This window comes from Taeniopygia guttata, chromosome Z, assembly GCF_048771995.1.
Source record: "Taeniopygia guttata chromosome Z, bTaeGut7.mat, whole genome shotgun sequence".
In the NCBI taxonomy this organism is placed as follows: Eukaryota; Metazoa; Chordata; class Aves; order Passeriformes; family Estrildidae; genus Taeniopygia; species Taeniopygia guttata.
The window spans coordinates 65376216-65400845 of NC_133063.1; the positions used below are offsets into that span (position 1 = coordinate 65376216).

Below are 24630 nucleotides of genomic sequence, written 5' to 3' on the forward strand. Positions count from 1 at the left end.
ACCGGTGTGTGTGGATATGTATGCCCAGTATTCTGAGCAGCTTGTGAACTTAAAACTCATTTGGATATCCAGCTTTATGAACTGAGTTCCATTTTCTACTTCTGTGGGACTTCTATTTTGTTTGTTAAAACAAATCTTTGTACTTTTAATTTAAAACATTAATCCCCATCTGTCAAGAAGTTTGCAGTTAAAATTATTCCTAAAATGCCAGTTTCTTCTGCATGTTTGTTTGTAGGGTTTTACCATTTAACTAAAATGTTAGTGGAAGTAGCTGTAGTTGTCTAAAACACCCCCTTGAATCTGTAGATAATGTGCATAGTAAATGAATCTGGCAGGAGGTTGGCCATAAATATAGGTCAGGTTTTTCCAATACTTAAGATTAAAAAAAAATATTCAAGTAAGGGATTGTCAACAAATTTGAATTGCTATAGTATTTATTAAAAAGGATGATTAGCCAATATTTGCCTTAAAATTAAATGAGTTTAATACAGAATTTTTTTATTAAGGGCTTTTAGGGTTTTTTTACTTGGAGAGTAATTTGCATTATATTCTACTTCTTTATACTTACTCATAGTATGTTATTTAATTTAAGATCTTGAACAGTACTGAGGTAGTAAGAAGAAAATCCTTAAATGTCTTTAGAAAGGAAGAATTTTACACTCATAGTAATTCTTGCTTTAAAAAGTCATTTAATACCAATATTTTGTGCTACTTGTAGGCATTTTTCTATTTTAACCATAGTTTTCCATACTTTTTTTTTTCAGACTGGAGAAAAACTTTATGAACTTCATGGGCACACACACAAAATTACAGCTATAGCAGCATTTTCTTCATCAGATGTTACTGAAGAAAAAACAGATTTGATTATAACAGCATCAGCTGACAGAACAGTTATTGTATCCTTTGATCTGGAGAGAATTTAAAATTCCATGGGTTTTTTGTGTTTTTACTTCTAAAGATAGCATTGACACAGGCTGCAGCCCATCTCAAAACTTAATGCCTACCAATACCCATTAGGTGTAATTGTATTACACAGGGGTTTGACTAGTTGTTGTAGATACAACCCTTGGCACAAAAAAAAAAAAAATCCATAACGGGCCTTTATGAATATATCATTTAGGCCATATTGAGAAGACTGTCAGGATTTAGGAGACTTGAATCTCTGCATACCTCTTTCCTAATCTGTCATTTAGTTACCAAAACAGCATTTACATTTAGGATACATAGAAACCTCTCAGTTTCCTTAATAAATAAAGACAGGTTTGGGACTGTGCTAGTGGCAGACAGGTTCAAAAAGTGTCATGTTTCCATTCTACTGTAAAGGTACTGAAGAAAACCTGTGAATGTCTGTTGTTTTGTTTTATACATTAAGCTGTTATGTCTGGCTTATGGGTCATGTGGGCAGGTGTGTTAGAATGAATGGCATTGCTTTATTTAAGAATAGGTACAAAATGAGTGGCTGAGAAGTGGGCATAAGTCTTAATTTGTTGTTGGAACTCTTATACACCTCAGTTTTCTTTTTGAAAGAATGTAGATCAAAGGTAGTGTTGTGACTTGGTTTTACTACTGTGTTGGAAAAGGCGACCTGCAACATTTAAAGGTTTTACACTATTGATGAAAAATTTAGCATATTAGTATGTAATTAAATATGTATTTCTCAAAAACCTTGATACTGTATTTCATAGTACTTACAGATTTATCTAACTAAAGCTCATAATCATTTCACTGAGAAATTCCCTGAAGAACTTTTGCAGGAGAAATATATCTGATTTTTGTTCTGCAGTGTTTGACAGTTCTTCAAAGACTGAATGTATGGTTGTCTGGAGGGAGTGATCTATGTGTTTGGAACCAAAAATTAGATCTCTTGTGTAAGACCAGTCATCTTACTGATGCAGGTAAAAATGGAAATGACTCATTATAGCTGTTAAAGTGCAAGTAAAATGGATCTGTATAATGATGCAAAACCAATTGGAAAATTCATTTTAATTCTAATGATAACATTATGTATTAGAGCCACTCTTTATTTTTTTAAATGTCAGATTTAATAGTTTCTGAACTAAGACTGCTTTTAATGTTCTGTGCTGTTTGAATTTTAGAGTATCTCAGATCTCAGTAACTGTACGTTATCTTGGACTACAGGGCTAGAGCTCAGATGCTGATTTTTGTGTTTGCTGTAACATGTACCAGATCCTTTGATTGGCTTTTTGTGTGATTGAGTGGGAGTTTTATTATATTTCTGAGTGAAGCTTTGTAATAGTAGAACAGTAAAGATTACTTTTTTATTGTTAAGAATCAGTACTTCTGATGTAGAAAATGCATGTTTTGATAGTTATATAATAATCAGAAATGACTGTCAGTCATAGTTTTCTGTTAATAAACTTCTGTATTATCTGTCAGTGTGAAGAAAATTGTTGCATGCTATTGCTATACTTTACCAAGATGCTTACAAAGCTGTGAGTCACATTCAAAGGTGGAACTGATATTGGCCTTACTTTTGTCATAGAATAGAGTAGTGGTAGGCAAAGCCTTCTGAATCCTTGAGGGTATTAATACTTCTTTTGATTCAGTATGAAATGTCATGCTAAATACTAGTTGGACTGTGGTGCCTAGTATGAAGTGCTATTGAAACTTTGGTACAAGGAATAATGGAATGTGTGGCATGAGCTCTCTCTTCTGTCCTAATCTCTGACTTTTGTGGGGAAAGAGGTTGTTTATTCCTTGGGGAATTTTCCTCTGATGGTTCTTTGGCACAGGGTGGGGAAATTGTGTGCAGGATGAAGAAAGAAAGATGATAGGAAGCTGGGTATTTTATCGTATGTTTTATTCTTTTTCATCTTGCTCTGCACATTATGTTAGAATTCTATATACTTGAGGTAGTATCAGTACCTAATAATTTTGGTACTGCCTGTATTTAGAGCCTCAATAATTGTCATTGTGTTTTTAATACTGTCCTGCATTAGAACATAAATATCTTAATTGCTTTTAAAATAAAAATATGATTTACTTTCAGCTTCACCACAAGTTTGATGTTCAAAATTCTGCTTGATTCAGCACCAAAACTCCTGACCTTACCTCTGTTTGAGATAATCTGTTCATTTCTGATGTTGTTTAACTTCAGGCAATAGACTTTGGTTTTGATAAGTGGAAAGATTGTTAAAAACTTTATTAATAACGAATTAGCTGTTTGTTGTGTTTTCTTATAATCAGTTAATATCCTTTTACCTCTTTTTTTCAAAGGCATCAGTGCTTTGGTTGAATTGCCCAAAAATTGTGTTGCAGCAGCAGTTGGCAAAGAGCTAAGTGAGTATTTTGGATTTTCCAGTGTTCGTGCTCCTCCATAACTACACTTATGAGAGATATGTGTGCAGAGCATTCTGCTAGAATTGTGTAGGAAAAGTAAATGGTATTAGGGTGAGGTCAGCAACATTTTTTCTTTCACCATTGACAAATGGGAGACTATACTAATCTTACTTGAGAATTTTTTAGAAATATGCATGACATACAAAACAAAACTTTTCTATGTTTAGAATCATAGAATCATTAAGATTGGAAAAGATCTCCAAGATCATTGAGTCTAAGCTTTGGCCAATCAGCACTTGGCCAACTAGCATAGAACTAAGTACCAGATCCAGTACACCTTCAGGATGCTTAGTCCTACACATCCCTGGGCAAGCCATTCCAACGTCTAACTACCCTTTCAGTGAAAAAATTCTTCCTTATGTCCAACCTGAACCTCCCCTTGAACAGCTTGAGGCCGCTTCTTTTTCTCCTGTGACTAGTGGCCTGTGAGAAGAGGCCAATGCCCATTTTGCCATGACCTCTTCTCACGTAGGTGTAGGAAGTGATAAAGTCTCCCTTTACTCCATGCTGAACTACCCACGCTCTCTTCTCATAAGACTTGTATTCCAGACCCTTCACCAACTTTGTTGGTGTTCTTTGGACAATTCCAGCACCTCAGTATCTTTCTTGTCATAAGGGACCCAGAACTGAACACAGAACTGGAGGTGTCACCTCAAGTGGCTGTTGTGGCCTCACCAGTATGGAGTACAAGGGGACAAACACTGCCCTGGTCCTGCTGGCCACACTGTTGCTGACACAGGCCAGGATGCCACTGGCCTTAGCCACCTTGGCACCCACTGGCTCATGTTGGTCAAGCAGGACCTGTCTTTCTTAAACTGACACTGTCTGAGCCCGATTCCCCGGTTGTCCTGTGCGCGCTGTGTGATCACACTCAAGATAATTTGTTTCATCACTTTCCCTGGCACTGGGGTTAGGCTGACAGGCCTGTGGTTCCCTCAGTCCTTCCTACAACCAGTTGTGTAGATGGACATCACATTGGCCAGCCTCTATTTGACTGGAACCTTCCTGACTGATGATAAATGATGGAGATTAGCTTGGTGAGCTCTTCCATCAGCTCCCTCAGTGTTAGTGCCACCTGACCTGTCCACAGATCTGATTGCAGCAGTTGACATTTGTTCTTCTGGAGAAGGTCTGGAATTGCTTATCTGAGCTGTCAGATACTCAGATTCTCTAGAGACTCCTTATCCTGGGATCTGAAGTATGAGCTATTGAAGATCTCTAACTATCCAAAGCTATAATGAGTAGCTTTTGTAGTACCCTTGAGATAGAAAAGAAATTCCAAGCCTGATTAAAATAAAGTCTTAATTTCTGACTATATTGGTTGCCATACTAGAGGATATTGCATTGTTTTTGAATATTAATATTTCAGACAGATGAGTCCTGAAGAAACATATTTCACTTTTAGTAACATATCCATAAAGTCTGATATTTTTTACTTCTGGTGTTGATCAGTTTTCTGAATTTGAAAGTTACTAGGCTGAAGTGTTTTATCCTATATTTGCTGTGGTTAAGAGGCCTTAATGGTAGCACTGAAGTAAGTGCTTCCTGTGTCTTGATGTTATGAGTGATCATAAGTGGCTCTTACATGGTCTGACTTAAAATGCTTAATTTGTATCTCTGAAAATGTTGTTTTATTTAGGCATAGCTCCATCTTATTCCAAATGAAAAAATTTATTTTGACAATTTTGCTATCTTTGAAGTAATTTTTAGGTTGAGTCCTTCTAACAATGGGTCTGAAGTTTGGAATATCCTTGAAGTAAAGCGCCTTGTTGACCATCAGGATAACATTTCATCATTAGTCAGTGTTAATGGTAAGAATAATTTTATAATGTTACTGGTTTTGTTAGTTACCAATGGGATATTTCACCTATGGATTTTTTATTTGAACCAAAGTTTTAACTGGAGTAAAACTTAGTAACCAATGGATGTACCTTTTTGTGTAGCTGCAAAGGTATATATTTATGACAAAATATAATTGTTTTGCTTATGGGTTTATAATGAAATGAAACCAGGCGAATTGTAATGTAGAAGTGTTCATGTCATTGATGGAAATGGAACTCTTGGTCTTTCTGTTGTGAAAGTTAAAAATGCTACTTTTTTTGTCTTGTTCTTTCTTATTCTTAAAATGAGATACGCGATGCCATGGCTCTTGCAGTTGTAGTCCTAAAGTAACTGGAGATTTCAAGTTTGCATATAGGTCCTCTGTAGAGAAGGTCTGGAAGCTGATCTGATCTATGCTGCTCATAAGGGTAATACTGAACTAATACCTGAAATTCTGTCTGCTCTGATGCAAATATCAGCTCTTTGTACTCTTTTGTTCCTGTGTTTTTTTTGTTTTTTTTTTTATGGAGCACCCCACAGCCAGAAAAATGTATTACTGCTGGGGTAGAAAGTGTGTATTAATCCTTGGGTCTGCCTGGCACAAAGGTGCTGTGTTACAGAGGTAACAAGAGGCTGAAAAAAAGAAAACTTGGATTCTATGGTACATGTTTCTGAGCTTAACTGTTGCCATTATTTTCTCCTTTTTGATTATGAAAGGCAAGCAGTGTTTGGCTTCAAAAGACGAGATGCTACCTGCATTAAATACTGTTGTAGAAGTTCCTTTCCACGTGTGATAAAGTCATCAGCCACTACTTCAATATTGTCATTAACTCATTCATTTAATTTGTGATTAGTATTTCTATTTATGGCAAAAACATACTTTGTTGTGTGTGGGGGATGTCTGTACACCTGCTTCTCCAAGGAATAGAAAAGCTTTGTATGTAGAAATGAAGTTCAGATATTTGTACACACTTCCGGTGGTGTTCCTTGCCTTTGCAACTCTGTGCCATGCACTGTGGCCAGTGAATGTTCTCCTTCCTAATTCTAATTTTACGTGAGAGCTTGTCTGAGCTATATCAGGTAATTAGATGAGTATTTACTCAAAGAGAGATATTTTTGTCCAGTCAGTTATACACCGCACATTCTACATAGCTATACACATAAATGGGCTGTCTCCCCTTTCTAGGGTTGTAGTTTTGTGTGAAATTTATTTTTTTAATATGAGATTTCTATGTGTGTTTTTTTTGCCTTCAGATTTGACTTTTGTGACAGGTTCTTACATAGGTGAGTTAATAGTTTGGGATGCACTTGACTGGACAAAGCAGGCATCTGAGTGCAACTTCTGGGACTCCTCTGTCCATCCAGATGTACAAACAGAAATAAAGTTATCCCAAAGCCCACATGAATCTTCAGTTCAACACTTAACATCTGACGAGGAGGTAAAAAGCTTCAGAGTAAATTTCTTAAGTAAGCTAGGGTGGTCTTACCACTGAATACTAAGTGGTTTATATTTTCAGTTTCCTTGTTGTAATATGAGAAGCTTCTTTTAAATATGCACAGCTATTTTATATAAAATATTGGCTGTTGACCTGTATGAAGGGTTTAATATGTTGATGGTGTGGAAACTAACATAATGGATTGTAAGAACAGCATTTCTTTTTGACTAACAAAGGTTTATTACTTGTTTATAGTACCACTAGAGAAAAATAAATGTGGGTGTGTGTTTTAATGGCATGCATCTTTTGTATTCCAGCTTCTGGAAATAGAGTTTTCCCAGTAGTCACCTGTTTGAGCAGATATAGCTGAGGTTACTGTGAGAATACTATGGGGTACTATTTAAGAGCAGGCATATGTCTATGCTTAAATAGTAAATCAGTATTGCTCTTTCTGTTCAGGTGGACTATACAGAATTGTATACTCAAATATGTTTCCAAGAGCCAGTCTACTATAGTCATGCTTCAGAGATAGGTTCTTGGTCAGAATACTTAGTTATAACTCAGTTATCATGCAACAAACACTAAAAATATTTAGGTTGATATTTAATTTTGTGAAATGTTATCAATATTAAATTAAATGTGGCAAAATAAAAGATTGTTGATGTACAGTGGGATTTTGTTTGGGGAATGTAGGTCAGTTATTGAGAATGTTTAAGAAGAGATTCTTGGAAATGGATTCAAATATATAAGCTGTAACAAAATAAAAGCTGTGGAAAAGCCTGAATATAGGGTAAGGACCAAATAGTTGCCTGATGCATTTGCCTCTTTCTGAATTAGAACTTTCCTAAAACCCTGGAGAGAGAAATACTGTGGGATCTGGGGGGCTAAAAAAGATGTAGTTGCCTTCAAAGATGAGATTTCCAGTGGTTTTGTTATCAATGCGCCAAAAGTTAATTTTATTTAGGATAGTTCTGTAATTTGGCTTCAAAACACTGATTCCATGCTTGAAGGCTACATATTATGTGTTTTAAGGGAGTAGGTAAGAATTTGAGGAAGGACAGAAGTTGTCAAAACATTCAGTGTGGAATCAGGGGCTGCTGAAGGCTTTCTTCCATGCACAGAACTAAACTAAATAAATTGCTGTGATTTTCTTTTTTTTCATTGTGAGAGTTTTGAATTATGGGAAGAACAGGTGGATCTAGTGTTCTCAAATGCGCCAAAATAGAAGGTGCATTTAAGGTAGTGCTGTCTGTATTGTGAAGCTTCTTAAGGAGCTTGCAGGGTGGTGCAGAAATGTATTTGTCTAAGATATTATTTTGTTATGTGCTACCTCAAAGCAGAACACTGCTCTTCATGTTAAAAAAATAGGTAAAATATAAATAAGTGTAAAATATATGTTTTCTCTGCTTTCCAGACTTGGTAGTCAGGTAGTTGGAGAAGATATGCTTGTCTAGTTTGACACTGGGCTTGTAGGCAAAACATGATTCAGAAACAAATGGAATGGTAAAGGTTTTCAAAACTAGGAAACAGTGTTAAGGAGTGTATCTGCTGTCCTGGTATATGTGTGTTTAGCTTGCCTGTTAATAGAACTGTACAATTTATGCTTCTTATGTTTTATTTTCTTGGATTTTGAGAGGACCAGGATTTTGCCAGGGCTTGTGAAAAAAGAAGAATGCTCAATGAAGAGCATCTTCTGCAAAGCTCTAAGATTGTATGGCTTAAGGTGGAAGAGTTATGTGGAAGGCCATTGAATTTGAACCTTATGCAAAACCAGGATAATAGACTCAGTGGTTTGTTTTTTTGTCTTGATTTGGTAATGGTGGTATCAGAAATCTTTTCAGTTTCAGTGCTCCCACAACAGATACACATAAGAGAAAAACAAAGAATAAAAACCTGAACAGAGAGTTTTGAACAATGTCAAAACATTGATGAATATATATAGGAAACTTTAGTCAAAAGACCCTAGGTTACAAGTTGTACAGAATGTTGACAGATGTGTAGTGTGAATTGTGTATGAGATAATAATGTTTGGGTTGTGTAAATGGAAGCTGGCTGCTGTCTAGGGAAGTGTTCCAGAGCACCATCAGCTAAACAAGGCATGTTCAAAACCGCAAACATTTACTGAATGGAAACATTTTGCACTCTTCTCGTGCTGAATATTAATCATGTGTACATACACAGGATTGTACACTTGTCCTCTTTAAGTTCATCAAAAGATGTGAAGCAGTCCAGGTCCAAGGATCTGTTTCTGGTGTCTTTGCGTCATGATGGTTATGAGATAGAATGCCTGCAGTCTTTTGAAGAAGAGTATTGGATGCAAGATGCAGTATTGTGTAATACTTTACTATGAGAGAGTTCCATTTCTGAATTAAGTAGAACTCAAATGCTTGAGCAAGGTCTCTTTATCTGTCTTTATCTTCAGCTAAGAATAAACCTTAGTTTTTCTTGATAAAACAAGAGTTTTTCAAAACATGGGACATTATTTTACTGTAAGAACGTAAGCATTTAATTACAGAAATGTATTAATTGGTTAGTATCCTTGGTTTCTGCTTAGACTGTGAGGAACAGGATAAAAAGACAGTCTTAAAATTACTGCTTAGAATATAACATTATATCCCCCATTTACTTTTAAAAAATCCATCTCTTTTTATAATTTGCTAATTTCATAAGTTTGGGGTAAAGCAGTAACATGAGGGCGGAAACAAGCTAGGTCATAGTATTATGGGAAATCCATTATATGCAAGGTGATCTTTCAGTATCTGTTTCTGTAAGTTGCTCTATTGAATTTTCTTTCCAGTGTGTTTTTGCTGCTGTTGGGAAAGGCATATACGTATATAATCTCCAAATGAAGCGTGTGATTGCCTGCCAGAGAACTGCTCATGACTCCTCTGTGCTGCACATTGAGAAGCTTCCAAACAGGTACAGAAAACATAGTACATTTTTTTAATCCAATAAAGAAAAGCAAAATTTGGAAGGGTGGCTAGCGCCAGACTGCAAAGCTACATTGGATTTCCAGGGCAGGGACTTGATTTTCAGTTTGAGCTGCTTTTATTAGGTAGAGCTTGTTGATCTGATTTTGGAAAATTTGTCATTGTAATTCAATGGGAAAACCTATATTCCAGTATTACTGGTACACAGGCTGAAAATATCTCGACTGTTTTCAAAATCAGATTTGATGAAGCACTTTTTTCTGTATTGTGACAATATAGCTTAATGGCATTTTACTTCTGGAAGGCAAAGGTATATAGCATATTCAGAATATATTTTTCATTAAATATTTTGTAACACTTGAAATGTTTTAACAAAAATTAATAACTTGCAGTTTATGTTTCTTAGTGCAGAATTTCTAGCTGGAATTTGTTTTGACAGACAATTTGGACAAGTTGCTTCATATATATGTATATGCTCTAATATACTATAGATAATAGTATTATATCCTGTTATGTTCTTGTTCAATGGGGAAAAATCTTCCAGAAGATAAAATCTGAGGTCTTGGTCTTGTAAATGCATGTGTTCTAAGCTGTTCTAAATGTAATGAAACAGAGTACATTTCCTTTCATTATTTTTCTGTAAGAAAAAATAGGATTTTGCTTAATGAACGTAAACTTACAGAAACCAGTTAGAGGAACTGTGTTTGCAGAGCCTAGACTGGTTGTGTTTTGGGTTACATAGCTGTATGCTTTTAATATGGAGCTGAAAATGTTTATTTTCCCACTTATTCTAAACATCTATTATACTTCTGCTACTAATGAAATTTGTTTTCTGTGGAACATCTGTACACCCTGCTACATTTAGGAGTTCTAATAAACTTGTGTGGAACCTGAGGCACTTACTGTCTTTCATAGAAACATCACAAGATGATTTGCACAGGTAAGTGTCCATGACAGTGTTGCTTATCAACTGTTTTTACAGGCAGCTGATCTCCTGTTCAGAAGATGGCAGTGTGCGCATTTGGGAACTCAGAGAAAAGCAGCAGCTGCCAGCTGAACCAGTTCCAACAGGTTTGCTAGTAGTGGGGAGTGAAAGGAACATTTAAAAATCCAGTATTCACCATACAGGAATAGAGAAGCTTTCAGGTTTTTTAAAGAGAGATAATGTCTTTTGTTTAAACAACTGATTACAGGTGCGGGAGGGAAACTGAAGAGAGTGTGTGTGTTCAAGTCCTCCAAGATCTGATATGGGATGCTAAAAGGTCCAGCTGAAGCAATGCTGTGCCATAAAGCTTACTTACAGTTTACAGTTGTATGAGCCGGTTAAAAAAAAAAACACCTGACAAACCTTGATCCTTTCCTCCTTGTCCCAAACAGTACTGAATTCTTTACCATACAAGAATAAGTAACTGCAGGATTTTGTGACAAAAGCTGCAGATAAGCAGCTGGCAGCAAAGAAGAAGTTTTCCACATCTCCTCTTTGAACTTGGAATTATATTGGGACTTGGTTTGAAGCTGTATCCAAGCTCACATACTGCCTCTGTGCACTGCAGTCCTCAGAGCTAGTTGATTATGTTACAGGGAGCATTTTCCCCAAGTATAGACTTGGGGAAAGACTATCTTTCAAGATTCTACACTGAGTCATGTGGTATAACCACCCTGCTCAAACAGGAGCACATGAAGCACATGGCACAGGATTGTGTCCACATGGTTCTAGAGTATTCCCAGTGAGGGAGACTACACAACCTCTGGGCAACCTGTTCTGGTGTTCAGTCACCCACACAGTAAAGAAGTTCGTCCTCTTATTCAGGTGGAACTTCCTGTGCATCAGTGTCTGCCCATTGCCTCTTGTCCTACTACTCAGTGCCTCTGAGAAGAGTCTGGTCCATTGTTTTGAAACCTCCCTTCAGATACTGATAGAAATTGATGAGGTCCCCTCTCAAAGCTGATCAGGCCCACTCTCCTCAGCCTGTCCAGCTCCAGTCCTCTCATAATTTTTGCTGCGTTCTGCCTGACCTGCTTGCTTGTTCTGAGGAGTCCAGAACTGGACACTCTCCAGGGGAGACCTTGCTAGGGCTGCATACAGGGGCAGGATCACCTTCCATCACCTGCTGGTAATGTTCTTCCTAATGCACCCCAGGATACCATTGGCATTCTTGGTCATGCTGCTGGCTCATGGGCACCAGGACCCCCAGGTCCTTCTCTGCAGAGCTGCTCCCCAGCAGGTCAGCCCCAGGTGCCTGAGGCTGTTCTCCCCAGATGCAGGACCCTTTCTTGACTTTTAGATGGTTTTCTCTGCCCATCTCTCCAAACTGGTGAGGTCCTTCTGAAGGGCTGCACAGCACTCCAGAGTGTAGGCCATTCCTCCCAGCTTTGCGTTCTCAGTTAATTTGCTGAGGAGGCACATTCCACCTTCATTAACAAGTTAAACAGTTCTGGGCCCAGTATTGAACCTTGGAGTACCCCACCAGTGACAGGGCTCCAACTGTGCCACTGATTTTGGCCCACTGGGATCTGTTGTTCAGCCAGTTCTTGATCCACCTCACTGTCTACTCATCCAGCCCACATCCCTGAGTATGTCTATGAGGATGTTGTGGGATACAGTGTTGAGATCCCTGCTGAAGTTAAGTAGACAATATGCACTACTTTCCCCTAGACAATAGACTACTTTCCCCTCATCCATCCAAGTAGTTGTTTCATTGTAGAATGTAGTTAGGTTGGTCAAACATGACTTACCTTTATTGAACCCATGCTGCCTATTCCTGATCATCATCTTGTCATCCTTGTAAACAGAGATGGTCTCCAGAATGAAATGTTCTGTTACTTTCTCAGGGATTGAGGTGTGGCTGACTGGCTGGTAGTTTCCTAGATCCTCCTTCTTGCCCCTTTGGAAAACCAGGGTGACATTTGCTTTCTTCTCATCCTCAGCACCTCTCCTGATCTCCATGACCTCTTAAAGATGATCATGAGCAACCTTGCAATGGTGTCCACCAGCTCTCTAAGCACTCATGGATGCATCCACTCAGGGCCCATGGACTTGTGAACGTCATGTTTGCCTAGATGGGTTCTAACCTAATCCTCCTTGATCACAGGAAAGTCTTCTTCCAGCATTACCCCGGTCTGCTGGATCAGAGAATACTGAGGGCTGGTCTTATCACTGAAGACAGAAGCGAAGTGCAGTACCTGACTTCTCTGCATTCTGGTCTACAGAGTCCCTCCCTCCATTTAGTAACAAGTCCACATTATCCTTAGTTTTCATTTTGTTCTTGATGTATTTGAGGAAGCCCTTCTTGTTGTCTTTGACACCTTTGACCAGTTGTAATTCCAGATGGGTCTTGACCTTCCTTGTCTCATTTTTATTTACTCTTACAGCCTCTCTATATTAATTTCAAATGGCCTGACCCTGCTTCCATCTCTTGTGTATTTCATGCTTATGCTTGAGTAATGACAGTTCCTTTGTAGTACTTGCTACTCTTTGACCAAGCTCCCCTGCACACTGGCAGTTGTGCTCTTCAGCAAGTGCTCGGGACAATACAATTTGTATCAAGGACTGGGAACAGCAACAGATTGTTGCTTTTCCGTAGGAATTTTTTTTATTCAAGGTGTGAGTAATTTTCCTGGTGTATCTTGTTTACCTAGCTATTCATCTCTTGTTGGTAACTTTTGAAAATGTATTTTTGCTGCCTGGGTTGATTTAGAAACACTTTTTCAGGACTATTCTGTCTTCAGCATTGCTCATGACAGGCTGATTTGAATAGTGACAAGTGGTATTTGGTTTCACATTAGAAATTTATACATTCTGTGAATCAAGATGTCTGGAAAAAACCTTAGGGAGATATTGCTGTTGATTTGCACTATTTTAATTCTAGGGATCCACTGAGAAGCTGTTCATCTCACCAGTTATCTCCCTTGCACCAAGTTTAGCACAATTCTAGTTTTATGTGCTGATAGCGCTGAAAGAAGGATTGGGAATAAAGTCTGAATTGCATTGTCAACAGAACCCAGACTTCTTACTTTCAGTGCTGTTACACAGTTCTGGGGGCTGTGGCTGTGTACTTTTGTGCAGTCTAAATGGAACATGTGGAGTACTATCTTTACACTCCACATTTGCTGATAGTTTTTTGCTGAAGGAAGGAGGCAATGGACTGGCACTTAGATGCTGTAGTGCAGAACATACAGAAGAGAGACTGGCGCCTCATTTTTGTGCTCTTTGCACAAGTCACAATTTGGGAGGGCAGAGCAAAGATAAACACCCGCACTAACTTGTCCTGCATCTACTTTTGCTGTTCAGTTCATTCTTTTAGGAAGTCTTTGTATTTGTTCCTAAATCTGTGTATTGCCTCATCCAGGTGTATAATTCAGCATGTTTTCCAAATTACATGAAGTGGGACAAGTAGCTTTGTTTCATTCTTCCCTCAAGATGAATAATCTTGATTAGAATTATTATAATAATAAGATGCTAAAGGGCTGCACAGTACAGTGCTTCTGTCTTTGCCACACAGTGAGTCCTGCTTTTAGATTTTATGTGGCTTTTGTAATTCTCTCTTTAGCTGGAAGAAATAAATGGTATTTGTGATTTTTGTTAAAATAAGAGATTTTTTTCCCCTCTCAGGGTTTTTCAACATGTGGGGATTTGGAAGGGCAAACAAGCAGGCAAACCAAGCTGCTAAGAAGATGCAGGAGAATACACCTGTGTATTTCTTGGAGCTGGTTGGTGATTTGATTGGTCATTCATCAGCTGTGCAGGTAGGTCAGCTTTAGTAAGAGTGAGAAAAAGTGAATGTTAGTAAGTAACATAAATTTGACAGTGTTTTTTGAACTGTAACTTTTGACTGTTGGGCTCTGGAGGCTAGGAGCACATTTTGTGGTATCTTTAGTGCATTGTGAAAACAGTAATACACACTGACTTAATCTTCTAATGACAACTTGCTCACTGATGGCTGATGACTGTGTTTGCACATAAATGTTAGAGATAATCTGACAAAGTATTTGGCTTCATTTAGAGACTGCAGACAATACAGCTGGGAACCAGGTACATGACCCAGATTTCATCTTAAGTTTACAATCTAAAGAAGGGCTCCTACAAAAAAAATACGCAAACCAAAACACGCAGAGTAATTGCCTAGCCCTCTGTGCTGTGAGCATTAAGGAGGTCTTTTTTTAACTTAAGCAGTACAACCAGTAATATTCCATGCTTCTGTCTGCCTAAAATAGTGTGTGTTTGTTTTAAATGGCATTTTCCCTCCACACTTTTCTGTCACAACGTATTGGAGCAACAAAGCACTTTGTTACAGTGGACTTCTACATACATTCTTGGCAGGAGCAGGGGGAAGAACAGCTAGAAGGGGATGGTGTGGTTCTGGAGTAGCTTTGCTCCCAAGCATTCATGAGACAGATTGGATTTCAGACTACTGTTGCTAAAACCTAAAAGCTTTTCTTTAATAGCTAAGGTGAACCTTTCTGCTAAAGGGATTTCTTCAAAGCTCTCTTTCCCTTTCTGCCATCTGTCTTTTGAAAAACTGTTGGAGAGGGTCTTATCCACTTGGAAGGTTGCTATCTAGCAAGAGGGCATAGTGTGTAATTCAGCAAGAGACACAAAGCAGGTGAGAGGCAAATGTTGTGTCTTGTCTGAGATGCAGAGCAAAGGAGTAATGGAGATGATGGTGGATGTGATTTCCTGCAATGTTCTACATATGGAAAAATTTGGGGTTTTTTAAACTCTGGGAAGATGGGAGCAGTTGAGAAAGAAAATGTGGAGTAGTGATGAGATGTGATGGCCAAGATAAAGACTTGGCAGACTATGTCTACTGGAACCCTGTAGCTATTAAGTGACCGTTCCCAGGGCAGGTAGGCTTTGGCCTGAATGCTTCCTCCAGACAGATCCCTTTAACAAACTGAAGAATTAGGGCATTGTGAGCATGCCATAGTGACATCACTGGTTCCATTGACTGTCATGTTGAGCTGCAGTTAGTAGTTAATTTTAGGCAGTCTTGTGAAGATCTCAGAAGTCATGGGTTTAACTCATGATTAGTCAGCTCCATTGGTCTTGCAAAACCCTTCCACTGGTGCTGTACTTCCCTTCAGTATTGTGTTTCTTGCTTTTTTGAGTTCCTCTGTGTGACTAGGCCTGTGTCTGTCACAGCTGTTTGGTCTTTCCAGGTCTGCTGCTAGTACTCTGCTGTGTTGCAGGGGGGATAATGTTCTGTTCCCAAGAAACCAGATCAGAGTTCATGCGAGTAATTCACTCTTGTACTGCTTACTTGAAACAAGCTTCTTCAGAATTCTGTCCTTTAACTTCCTTATCTGTAAGGCTTCACTGCTTTTTTTAGAACTGAGATCTTTCAGTATGAAATGACTAAAGAGTTCGTTTTTGTGTAGCAATTTTATGGCATCTCTAACATACAGTATGTAATTTTGTATTCCTATTTATAAGCAGAGCCATTTCAGACATATGTTTGTTTAGTCCAGCTGTGCACTAAATAATTAAACAAGTTAACCATCTTGTGCAAGCATCATGGTAATAATAGTTGTTTTGTTGCAGATGTTCCTGTATTTTGGTGAACTGGGATTGGCTACATGCTCTGCTGACCACCTCATTATTTTGTGGAAGGATGGTGAACGAGAATCTAGCCTCCGCAGTTTAACACTATTTCAAAAATTGGCACAAAATGGTGATTTGCAACTCAAACTTTAAATTGTTTGGATACAGGCTGTATATATGTAAAATGGATGTGTTGTAAACATGAGTGTAAAGAATCTGGGAATCTGACTACTAGTAGGGCTTACACTTAATGTCATGTGTTGTACTGGAAATTCTTTTAGTTGCTACTCTTCTCAAAAGGAGGATTTTGAATTTTGTTATGCTCCGTCAGCAGAAATGGTGTTCTCTTGAAAGACTGAAGGTAATGATGACTCATTAAATAGTTTCTAATATTATTCCAAATGTTTAAAATTATCATGGGTGAATGTCAAAATTAAGAATTGTGAAATACGTTAGATATATCATAATTAAAGCAGTTGAGGGCATCCACGGTACTATGTGCAGGAAGAAGGCATGGGAAGAAATCTGCAGCTTTCTGCTCTATCTAATTTATTTCTAGAAGCTGAACTTTGCTCATTGATGCCTCAGATTTGTATGTATACAGAAAGCCCTGAAAGAAAGCATTCTCAAATAGAAATTTTGCATTTGAAGTTAATATCCTGGACAAATGGTAAGAAAAAGGAAAAAAGTAGGTAATGCCAGTTTGTCAGGTTCTGATTTTTGTCAAACTGAGGTACATAGAAACTGTTTACTAGTAGTAGCTGCAATTTTACTTGGATTAGTCTACATTACTGGAGTTTATACAGCATTACTATTACACCATTACCAAGTTTAGCATGCAATGTGATTAGTTTAGCTTGGTCTTTCCATAGTGCATTCATCAAATTAATTTGTATCTAATAAAAAGCATTTGCCTTACCATGAATTTTCAGAATGTAAAATTCTTTCTTAAACAGTAGGAGTTGATATTCTGTGTTTTGCCATATGAATACTAAATTCTCAACTGAACTCTGACTTCTGAGAAATCTGCACCAAGTTTGTAAGGATAAAGAGTATTTCAGGGTTAAAAAAATAAGTAGCTAAGTACAGAGGTACTAAGAGTCTGTGATAGCAGCAGATAAACAGGAGTAGGGAAAGAAATGCAAAATAAAACATAAAGCTCAAAACACAAAAGCAAAAACTAATCAACAGACAAACAAGCAAATAATCCCTTCCCCCCCAGAAAAAAAAAACAACAAAAAATGAAGCAAAGTTAAATGCAGCTCTGATACAAAGAAAGCATGAGGGAGGACAAGATAATGAGTGGTACATAAGCATTTGAACAAAGAAGAGCTAGGGAAAAGGGAAAGTTTGGGAACTTAGTGGTTGTAAAACTGTGTAGAAGAGGGTGCTACTGTCCTCAGGTCTACTCAGAAGATACAGCTCTTAAATGGTGTAGGAATAAGTCTTGTGCAACTTTTCAGTGTCATCTCTTCCCTTTGAATAAATGAGAATTGTTTTCAGTACAGGAAAATACATGGCTGTAATTCCAGACTTCAGATACAGTGGCAGCAGTAAGTGCGATTAAAACAAAGGGCTAAGCAGATTCTTGCAAGAGCAGAAGCAAAAGGAGAAAGCTCCTAGCTTCCTAGAAGAAACCAAAGAGCCTTACAGACTTGCTTCCCCCAGCAACCATGGGCACTTTCCTTTCTCCCACCGCTTAGAAGGAGAGTGGTACCACCTTTGTCTCTTGAGTCTTATTATGAGACCGTAATCTTCCTGGAATGCAGGGCAGAGGGGCAGTAAGATTTTTGACTTGTAATTTTTTCTAGCTTAGTAAGGTTGTACAGCTAATCTTACTTGATTATAGAGCTCAAAATAACATATTTCAAAACCACAAAACAGATGGAGGAATTGTTAAATTACCATCTCCTTTCAATTCAAGGAGGTTAAATCAGCGTTAAAGATTGAGCTGCATGTTCTTTGCTAAGGCTGACAGTTCTGTTGATTCATGTAGGAAAGGCATTTGGATTGCAGCTGAGGATAACACACCTTTGGGTATATGGTATTAACCTTGAGAGGAAAGCATGTTAAGTCTTATATTGCTTCAGCTTGTCTTCTTCAGCAGATGTTGCATTTTTGGTTTACACAGGAGGAGCTGGGGAGATAAAATGTCTTTCTGGATCTTTTTCCTTGTTTTAATTGCAAAATAACTATTTGGTTGTATATAGTGCTTGTGTGTACACATTGTTACAGCACCTTTACAGTGAAAGGTTATGAAACTTAGGTGTTTTGGAGAGCCTCCTGCTATCATCAGTTATAACTAGAGAGAAGGAAGGTCGTATTTTTTGTTATCTCTTTTTATAGCATGAGAACAGCTATTTCCTTTTTATTTGACTGCTCTTAAGTGAATTCCTGGTAGAGAAAAAGACCTTTTTAACTGAACAGTTCTAGTCACAAAACTCGCTGTGCATTTTACAGGGATATAATTCAGCTTTAAATAGTCCTACATGCATGTATAAATATTTATATTTACCAAAATTGCCATTATTCTCAGATACACTCCTTTGGCAGTAGATCTCCCAAGGGTCTCCTCTTTTAAAGATGGTTGACATAAAAGTACTGAGTTCTTTGTTTTACAAATGAACTTTGAGTGTAACAGAGAACATTGGTATATATCCTACTCCTTTCTTAAATGAGAGTTTGTCACTTGCTGTTGGGAGATGCAGTGAGCAGAATTTTGGTGACCAGATGAGGGTTTTTGCATCTAACTGATGCCCTAAATTTTTTTCCACCTTGCAGTAACACTGAATTCCATATGTTCACATCATGGAAGTAAATATCAGACCTACTCTTAATATTTTTACAACTCTGAGGTGGCTATTTTACATCTGTGCACTGACAACAGCATGAAACAAACAGCTGTTAGTAAACTGGACTAGTTGAGGAGATCTGACAAAACAGGCAGATTATGATTAATCTGTGCTGGTTTATCTGTGCTACTAAAGAGGACCTGTATGCACACAGTTTTTCTCTTCTCTCTCTTCTCTCTCTTCTCTCTCTTCTCTCCTCTCTCTCTTCTCTCCTCTCCTCTCTCTCCTCTCTCTCCTCTCTCTCCTCTCTCTCCTCTCTCTCCTCTCTCTCCTCTCTCTCCTCTCTTTCCTCTCTTTCCTCTCTTTCCTCTCTTTCCTCTCTTTCCTCTCTCTCCTCTCTCTCCTCTCTCTCCTCTCTCTCCTCTCTCTCCTCTCTCTCCTCTCTCTCCTCTCTCTCCTCTCTCTCCTCTCTCTCCTCTCTCTCCTCTCCTCTCTCTTCTCTCTCTTCTCTCTCTTCTCTCTCTTCTCTCGTCTCTCGTCTCTCTTCTTTCTTCTCGTCTGACTGTGGGAAGAAACACAAGATCCTGCAACAATTATATTGATTCTGTATTAATGCATTGGCCACAGTTCTGGTTCACAAGTAGAACTTTATTTTTTTGATGTCTTCCACTGTTGACATTTTGTTCTGTGTGACAGAAATTATGAATTAAATGTTTTACATGGATATGTTTTACAGCGTTGCTATATTTAACAAATTAAGTTAACAAAGCTTAAATCTTAGGAAATTCTTTTCTCTAATGCAAGCTGCAATGAGTGTTCAGTTCAGAATAGTTAAGGTACAATCACCAAGACCACCAGTTCTGAATAAAGGAATGGTAAAAGCAAACAGTATACAGTATTAAAAAAGAGGTTCAACTTCTCTGAATAAAAACCCACTGAAGAATGTTGCCATATATCATAGGAAAGAATGAATAACCATGCTTCACCAGAAACACCATTCTTCAAATACACATGATGTGGCATTTTAATACACAGCAACCTGCCTCGGCTGTGACAGAAGTAAGGATCTGTTACAATTCTAACAAAAATATAGCTTCTATACATTCTTCTGCACTTATATTTTATGAATGTTGCCTTTTGTTTCAGAACTTGGTACAAAACATACAAAAAAGGTTGGCACATATGTAAGCTACCTGCAGTAAACAGCATTGTCACTATTCTTCCATAGCAATCTATGTTGTTTACTTTTTTTTCCCCTTTTCCTTTACCCAGTTTGATTTTTGATACAGCACAGGGTAGGTGGACTGCTTCTTTAACTGCAGCCTCAGCTTTGACAGTCTTGCTTGTAGCCTGGAGTGCACAGTGTTAAAAATCAGTAGTTCTGCTAGTATTTGTTTACTGAATAGTCTGAGAATATGTCTAAAATTTAAACTCATGTTCTGCGTGTGATTAAAATGAGATGTACAAAAATACACATTTGTGCTTTGAAAGCCTTAGCATAAATTTCATGCCTTAGAACTAATGAAGAACTATGTTTGATTTCCAACTGATATACATATTTTGAAGTACTTCTTACATCACAAAACCAATCAGCATTTTATTAGGAGGATAAAGCAGTACAAATTATAATGCTTTTATAAATTATAGCCTGGCAACTTTTTTTAAAAAGTCATAAGTTCATCGTAGAAGTAACACAATAAATGAACTTGCCATAAAATTTAGATCAGTTTAATAAAAGTGATTGCCATGTTTACAAACACCATTTTAATAAAAGAGTATGGTGATCAAGTGCCACAATAGTTTTCTTTGTAAAATTTGGTGAAAACTTGTGTGATAACATCTGCAAGATGGCAGAGAACCATGTGGATGGCACTACCTGGACAGAACGTGCTTATTTTCCTGTATTATATGATTAATTTTAGAGAACATTGACTACTACCAAGATTTTATGTGGAAAAGAAAGAACAGGTGGTGCTCTGAGAGAGTCTGAGTAATAGGAAGGTGTTTTAAAAGGTGTCATGTTTGAGTTTTTTATGTATCCAATTTATTAAGATTTACTTGTTTTGCTGTGCATGTTCTCTTTAGAAGTATGGTTCATAGGGCTGAAGAACATTGATAGAATTGGAACAAATTTATGCTAGATGAGTGGGAAGTTTCTATCCTTATTTGTTAGGCTATTCTTCCTCTCCTGGTGACTAGATTACCCCTCTCTCTGAAAAACAGTTGTGTGAAGCACTAGTGAATACAGTTGTATCAACTACAAGATTCAAGAAGTGCATATTCAGTATTAGAAACTAGTTTCAGAAATACATTTTCTGCCACAAAATATTATTTCCAAAGAGCACTTAGTCATCTGAGGTTTATATAGCCTCTAAAAACATTTTTCTGTAGAATTCATAGAAGCTTAAAAATGAGTAAAATATTTCCTTCTTGTCACGCAGTCTTAATTTCACTGGAAAAGCAACATTAATCCCCTTTGTAGCCAAGAGTTTCTGTTAAGTGATTCACAGTGAAACTGGTAGAGCAAGAGGTCTGTTTTCTTGACTGAGTATCAGTTGTTGTTTTCTGATGGGAGCCTGAGACTCTTGCACTTCAAATCATCCAGTGTTTTCCAGTGTTTGTAGTTATTAGCCAAGTGTTGCATCAAAACAGGCAGATGTGCAAATGCTGAAAGAATAGGAAAAAGAGTTTTACCATGTTTATAGAATGGGTAGAAGAACAGCCCAGTCTGATCTGAAATTGGCATTCTCCTACTCTCTATTGTTCTTCCAATTCCTTAAAGTAATACTAAAATGGAAAGATTTTTTTAATGTGTTTTTCTCTTTCAAGAAAATCTCTTTCTGAATGCATGGTGCCTTCATTAAATTATGCTAACGTGCAGCCATGGGTGGTCTTAGTTTCTGCAGCTCAGAAGAATTACAGTGCTAAATGAAAAAAACCACATAGATTTAAAAAAAGCTTAGTTTTAAGCCATTACTTCTTCTCTACATAGATTGCCTGGTAAGTGCACAGCTTCATTGTGTGCCATGAAACAGGCTTCAGTGTCATGATTGAACAATATCCTCTGTTGTACTGCTTATATATGGGTACTGCCGCTGAAAAAACTGGATGCAAAGCCAGCTTGAGATTAGTCATTTTGGACTGTAGGAATCTCTGAATCTCTGTGTCAGAACAAGAAAGAAAAATCAGTACTTACCATCCCATGCATCGAACATATCTGTTATAAAATAATCAATGAAGGAAATCTGGGACTTGGGGATGCTGCAGGTGTTTCTGTCAAATACTGGCATTACAACAGGCAGGCCCTGTCTCTTCTCTTCATCAGTCTAAGAAGACAAAACTCCAGTTAGCAACTCAAGCTTTGCTGACTTTCGTGCTGGAATAGCAGAGGTTAAGACATTAGATTAATTGCAATAGGAGATTTGAGAGAAGCCTTAGAACCCCTGAGGTGATCTGCCTTAGTTTCATGTGTGGTTTTTTTTTTTTTTTTTTTTTTTAGAACATGGACTGAAATCCAACATCTCTTCCCTTTCACAAATACTCTGTTTCTGCAGTCTTGTGATCACACTTAGCTCCAACAGGACAGAATGCTGTAATCTGGTGATTAGGGTACACCAGCTAAAAATATGAAAAATGGGGTTGCAGAGTTCTTTAGCAGAGAACAGGTTTGATCTCTCATTTTCCCACATCTGTAGTGAGTATTACAAACCATTTGTCTTTTAAGTAAGAAGAGATTGTTGCTGGTGCTACTTCCTCTGCTTGTATTAGATTATAAGGTGAATGGAAGTAAAGGTATGCCCTTTAACTCTGTTCCCAACTGGAAGAGGCCTGGTTTTTTTGCACCCATTATGGTGGAGGATCAGATCACCTTAACAGTTTCTTAGAATGTAATATGGAAAAACATCCCCTTTTAAGTAGTACAGGCTGCATTTAAAACAGGAATTGGCAGCAGAGCAGTCTGCAAAATTAGCAGAGGTTAATAAGCAGGAGAACAGCTCTCTGAATCTCACATTGCTGCAAGCAGGCTAGTGCTTAATTTGGGTAATTTACAACTAGTTTATGATACCTTGACTGCTAGGGAGATATAAGTTATCTTTGATCTTTCTTGGGACATTGCAAAATTTATTCACTGTGATTAAAATGAAATTCAGACATGTCTCAGGTAGTAGCTACAATTTTCTTTCAGTAGTAATTATCATATGTGTGACCTGAATATGAAGGGTAGGCAGGCCTACTTTTCTTCCTCTCCACTCATAGCTATTATTTCCACACCATTACTGGCAAATAAAAGCTAAGGTTTTATCAGTTGTTAATTAAAGAGCTAAAAGAGTGTTTCAGGAAACTGGTTGCATTTCTGTCAGAAAAACTAACGCAAAGAAAGAAAGCTGAGCTTCCAGTATTTACACTGCCCACATGCCTGTACTACTATGCTGCCTACGGTGATAGTAGTTCAGGTTCCATCTTAGATGAGAAAGGGCGATCCTAATAGTTCAGCTGAGGCATTGGTCTTCAGGGAAGGTATTGGGACAAGAAGCTAGAGTGCTGACCTTCTTGAACTTCAGCCAGTTAAATTGAGTAGGACTAATCAAATTGTTTTGGTCAGATAATGAAAATGTAAAACCTCCTTTCCAACTTTCTGTACAAAGTTCATGATAAGCAAACTAGCTAATTACTTTGAGTGAATTCTTCTGTATGAAATTGAAGGGCCAGTTCTGACTGTAAACTAAAAACATATATCTGGACTCTGATGACACCAGGATCTGCTTCCACACCTATGTGGAACAGCAGATCAGCCAATGTGCACTTCCTTATATAATATAATAGCTAAATCATAAAAATATACATACCTGTGCAAAGTACTCCTCTGAAATCCTGCCTGCCCATTCGATACACAGCTCTAGGGGGCGACACGGATTTGCTACATCTGCACATTTAATCATCATGCGCTTGATCAATGTCTGGTTGTCTGGAAAATTCTTTATGTTGGCTGTACATTCGCTGTTGCTGCCTTCTCTCTGTAAAGGAGAGCTGGTTACAGGGGCCAGTGGCAGCATTCCCTGCTAGCAGAGGGCATCATTGTCTTAGGCACTAAGCAGGCACCCAGTCTACTGCCTTACATTTTCATGCAGAGCACCAGGAAATTGGAGAAGAAGATGATGTCTGAGAACTGGAGCCTTGCTGAGTAACTAATGACAGCCTAAATACATATTACAGTTGTGGTCATTCTCAAAATTAGTATCAAATTTTGTGAAATAAAGTGCCACAGACTCTTTATTGGGTAGAATGTTACCTTCTCTGCATCCCAGCCTGGCCCTCTTGGAAGAGGACAATGATAGGGGATGCATCCATCAACTGTAAGCTCATAAACAATCCTCACTTCTGAATGTTTATTGTAGGGGTGATGGTGGTAGGGGACTGCTTCACTTAATGGAGTTTCTGGAGTTAAATTTTTATTCCTAAATGAGAAAACTGAGGCAGGCACAGGGGGCTGAATTGACTGGCACAAGTATTTCTTTTACACACAGAAAAGCAGGTCTCCAACATTCAGTTCAGAATGTTTCCAAGAAGAACTACTTTCTTTGTATCAGATTTTGAACCTTCAGCATGGAATAATCTTTGATCTCAGTTCCCAGTGAGGGTGAAATTTTACATAATCTCTGAGATTAACGGTAGGAAGTCACAGGAGCAGCAGACTTACTACAGAAATTCTCTGCTTGCCAGACAGTAAACTACCAAATGTCTTACTGACT

At 37.9% G+C, this 24630-nt stretch overlaps 2 protein-coding genes across 6 annotated transcripts in view; one reads left to right on the top strand and one right to left on the bottom strand.

Annotated features, from left to right (window-relative positions):
* WDR41 (WD repeat domain 41) overlaps positions 1-17013 on the top strand; it is a 24889-nt gene extending 7876 nt beyond the window's left edge. Inside the window, exons 4-13 of one of the 2 annotated variants that reach the window (XM_030257807.4) lie at positions 765-896; positions 1261-1323; positions 1784-1895; positions 3238-3300; positions 5061-5171; positions 6436-6620; positions 9415-9536; positions 10530-10618; positions 14160-14293; positions 16089-17013. In XM_030257807.4, the coding sequence (XP_030113667.1) occupies positions 765-896; positions 1261-1323; positions 1784-1895; positions 3238-3300; positions 5061-5171; positions 6436-6620; positions 9415-9536; positions 10530-10618; positions 14160-14293; positions 16089-16241 (1164 nt within the window). In that variant the 3' untranslated portion in view covers positions 16242-17013. The remainder of the gene's footprint in view (positions 1-764; positions 897-1260; positions 1324-1783; positions 1896-3237; positions 3301-5060; positions 5172-6435; positions 6621-9414; positions 9537-10529; positions 10619-14159; positions 14294-16088) is intronic. The other variant, XM_072922876.1, reaches the window with a different exon arrangement.
* A 2494-nt stretch (positions 17014-19507) lies between these two features.
* PDE8B (phosphodiesterase 8B) overlaps positions 19508-24630 on the bottom strand; it is a 70672-nt gene continuing 65549 nt past the window's right edge. For 2 of the 4 annotated variants that reach the window (XM_032744244.3, XM_072922875.1), the window contains 3 exons: positions 23728-23895; positions 22077-22206; positions 21281-21547 (listed from right to left, as the gene is read on the bottom strand). In XM_032744244.3, the coding sequence (XP_032600135.3) occupies positions 21432-21547; positions 22077-22206; positions 23728-23895 (414 nt within the window). In that variant the 3' untranslated portion in view covers positions 21281-21431. Of the gene's footprint in view, positions 21548-22076; positions 22207-23727; positions 23896-24630 lie in introns of all 4 variants that reach the window. The other 2 variants (XM_030257740.4, XM_030257741.4) reach the window with 2 other exon arrangements.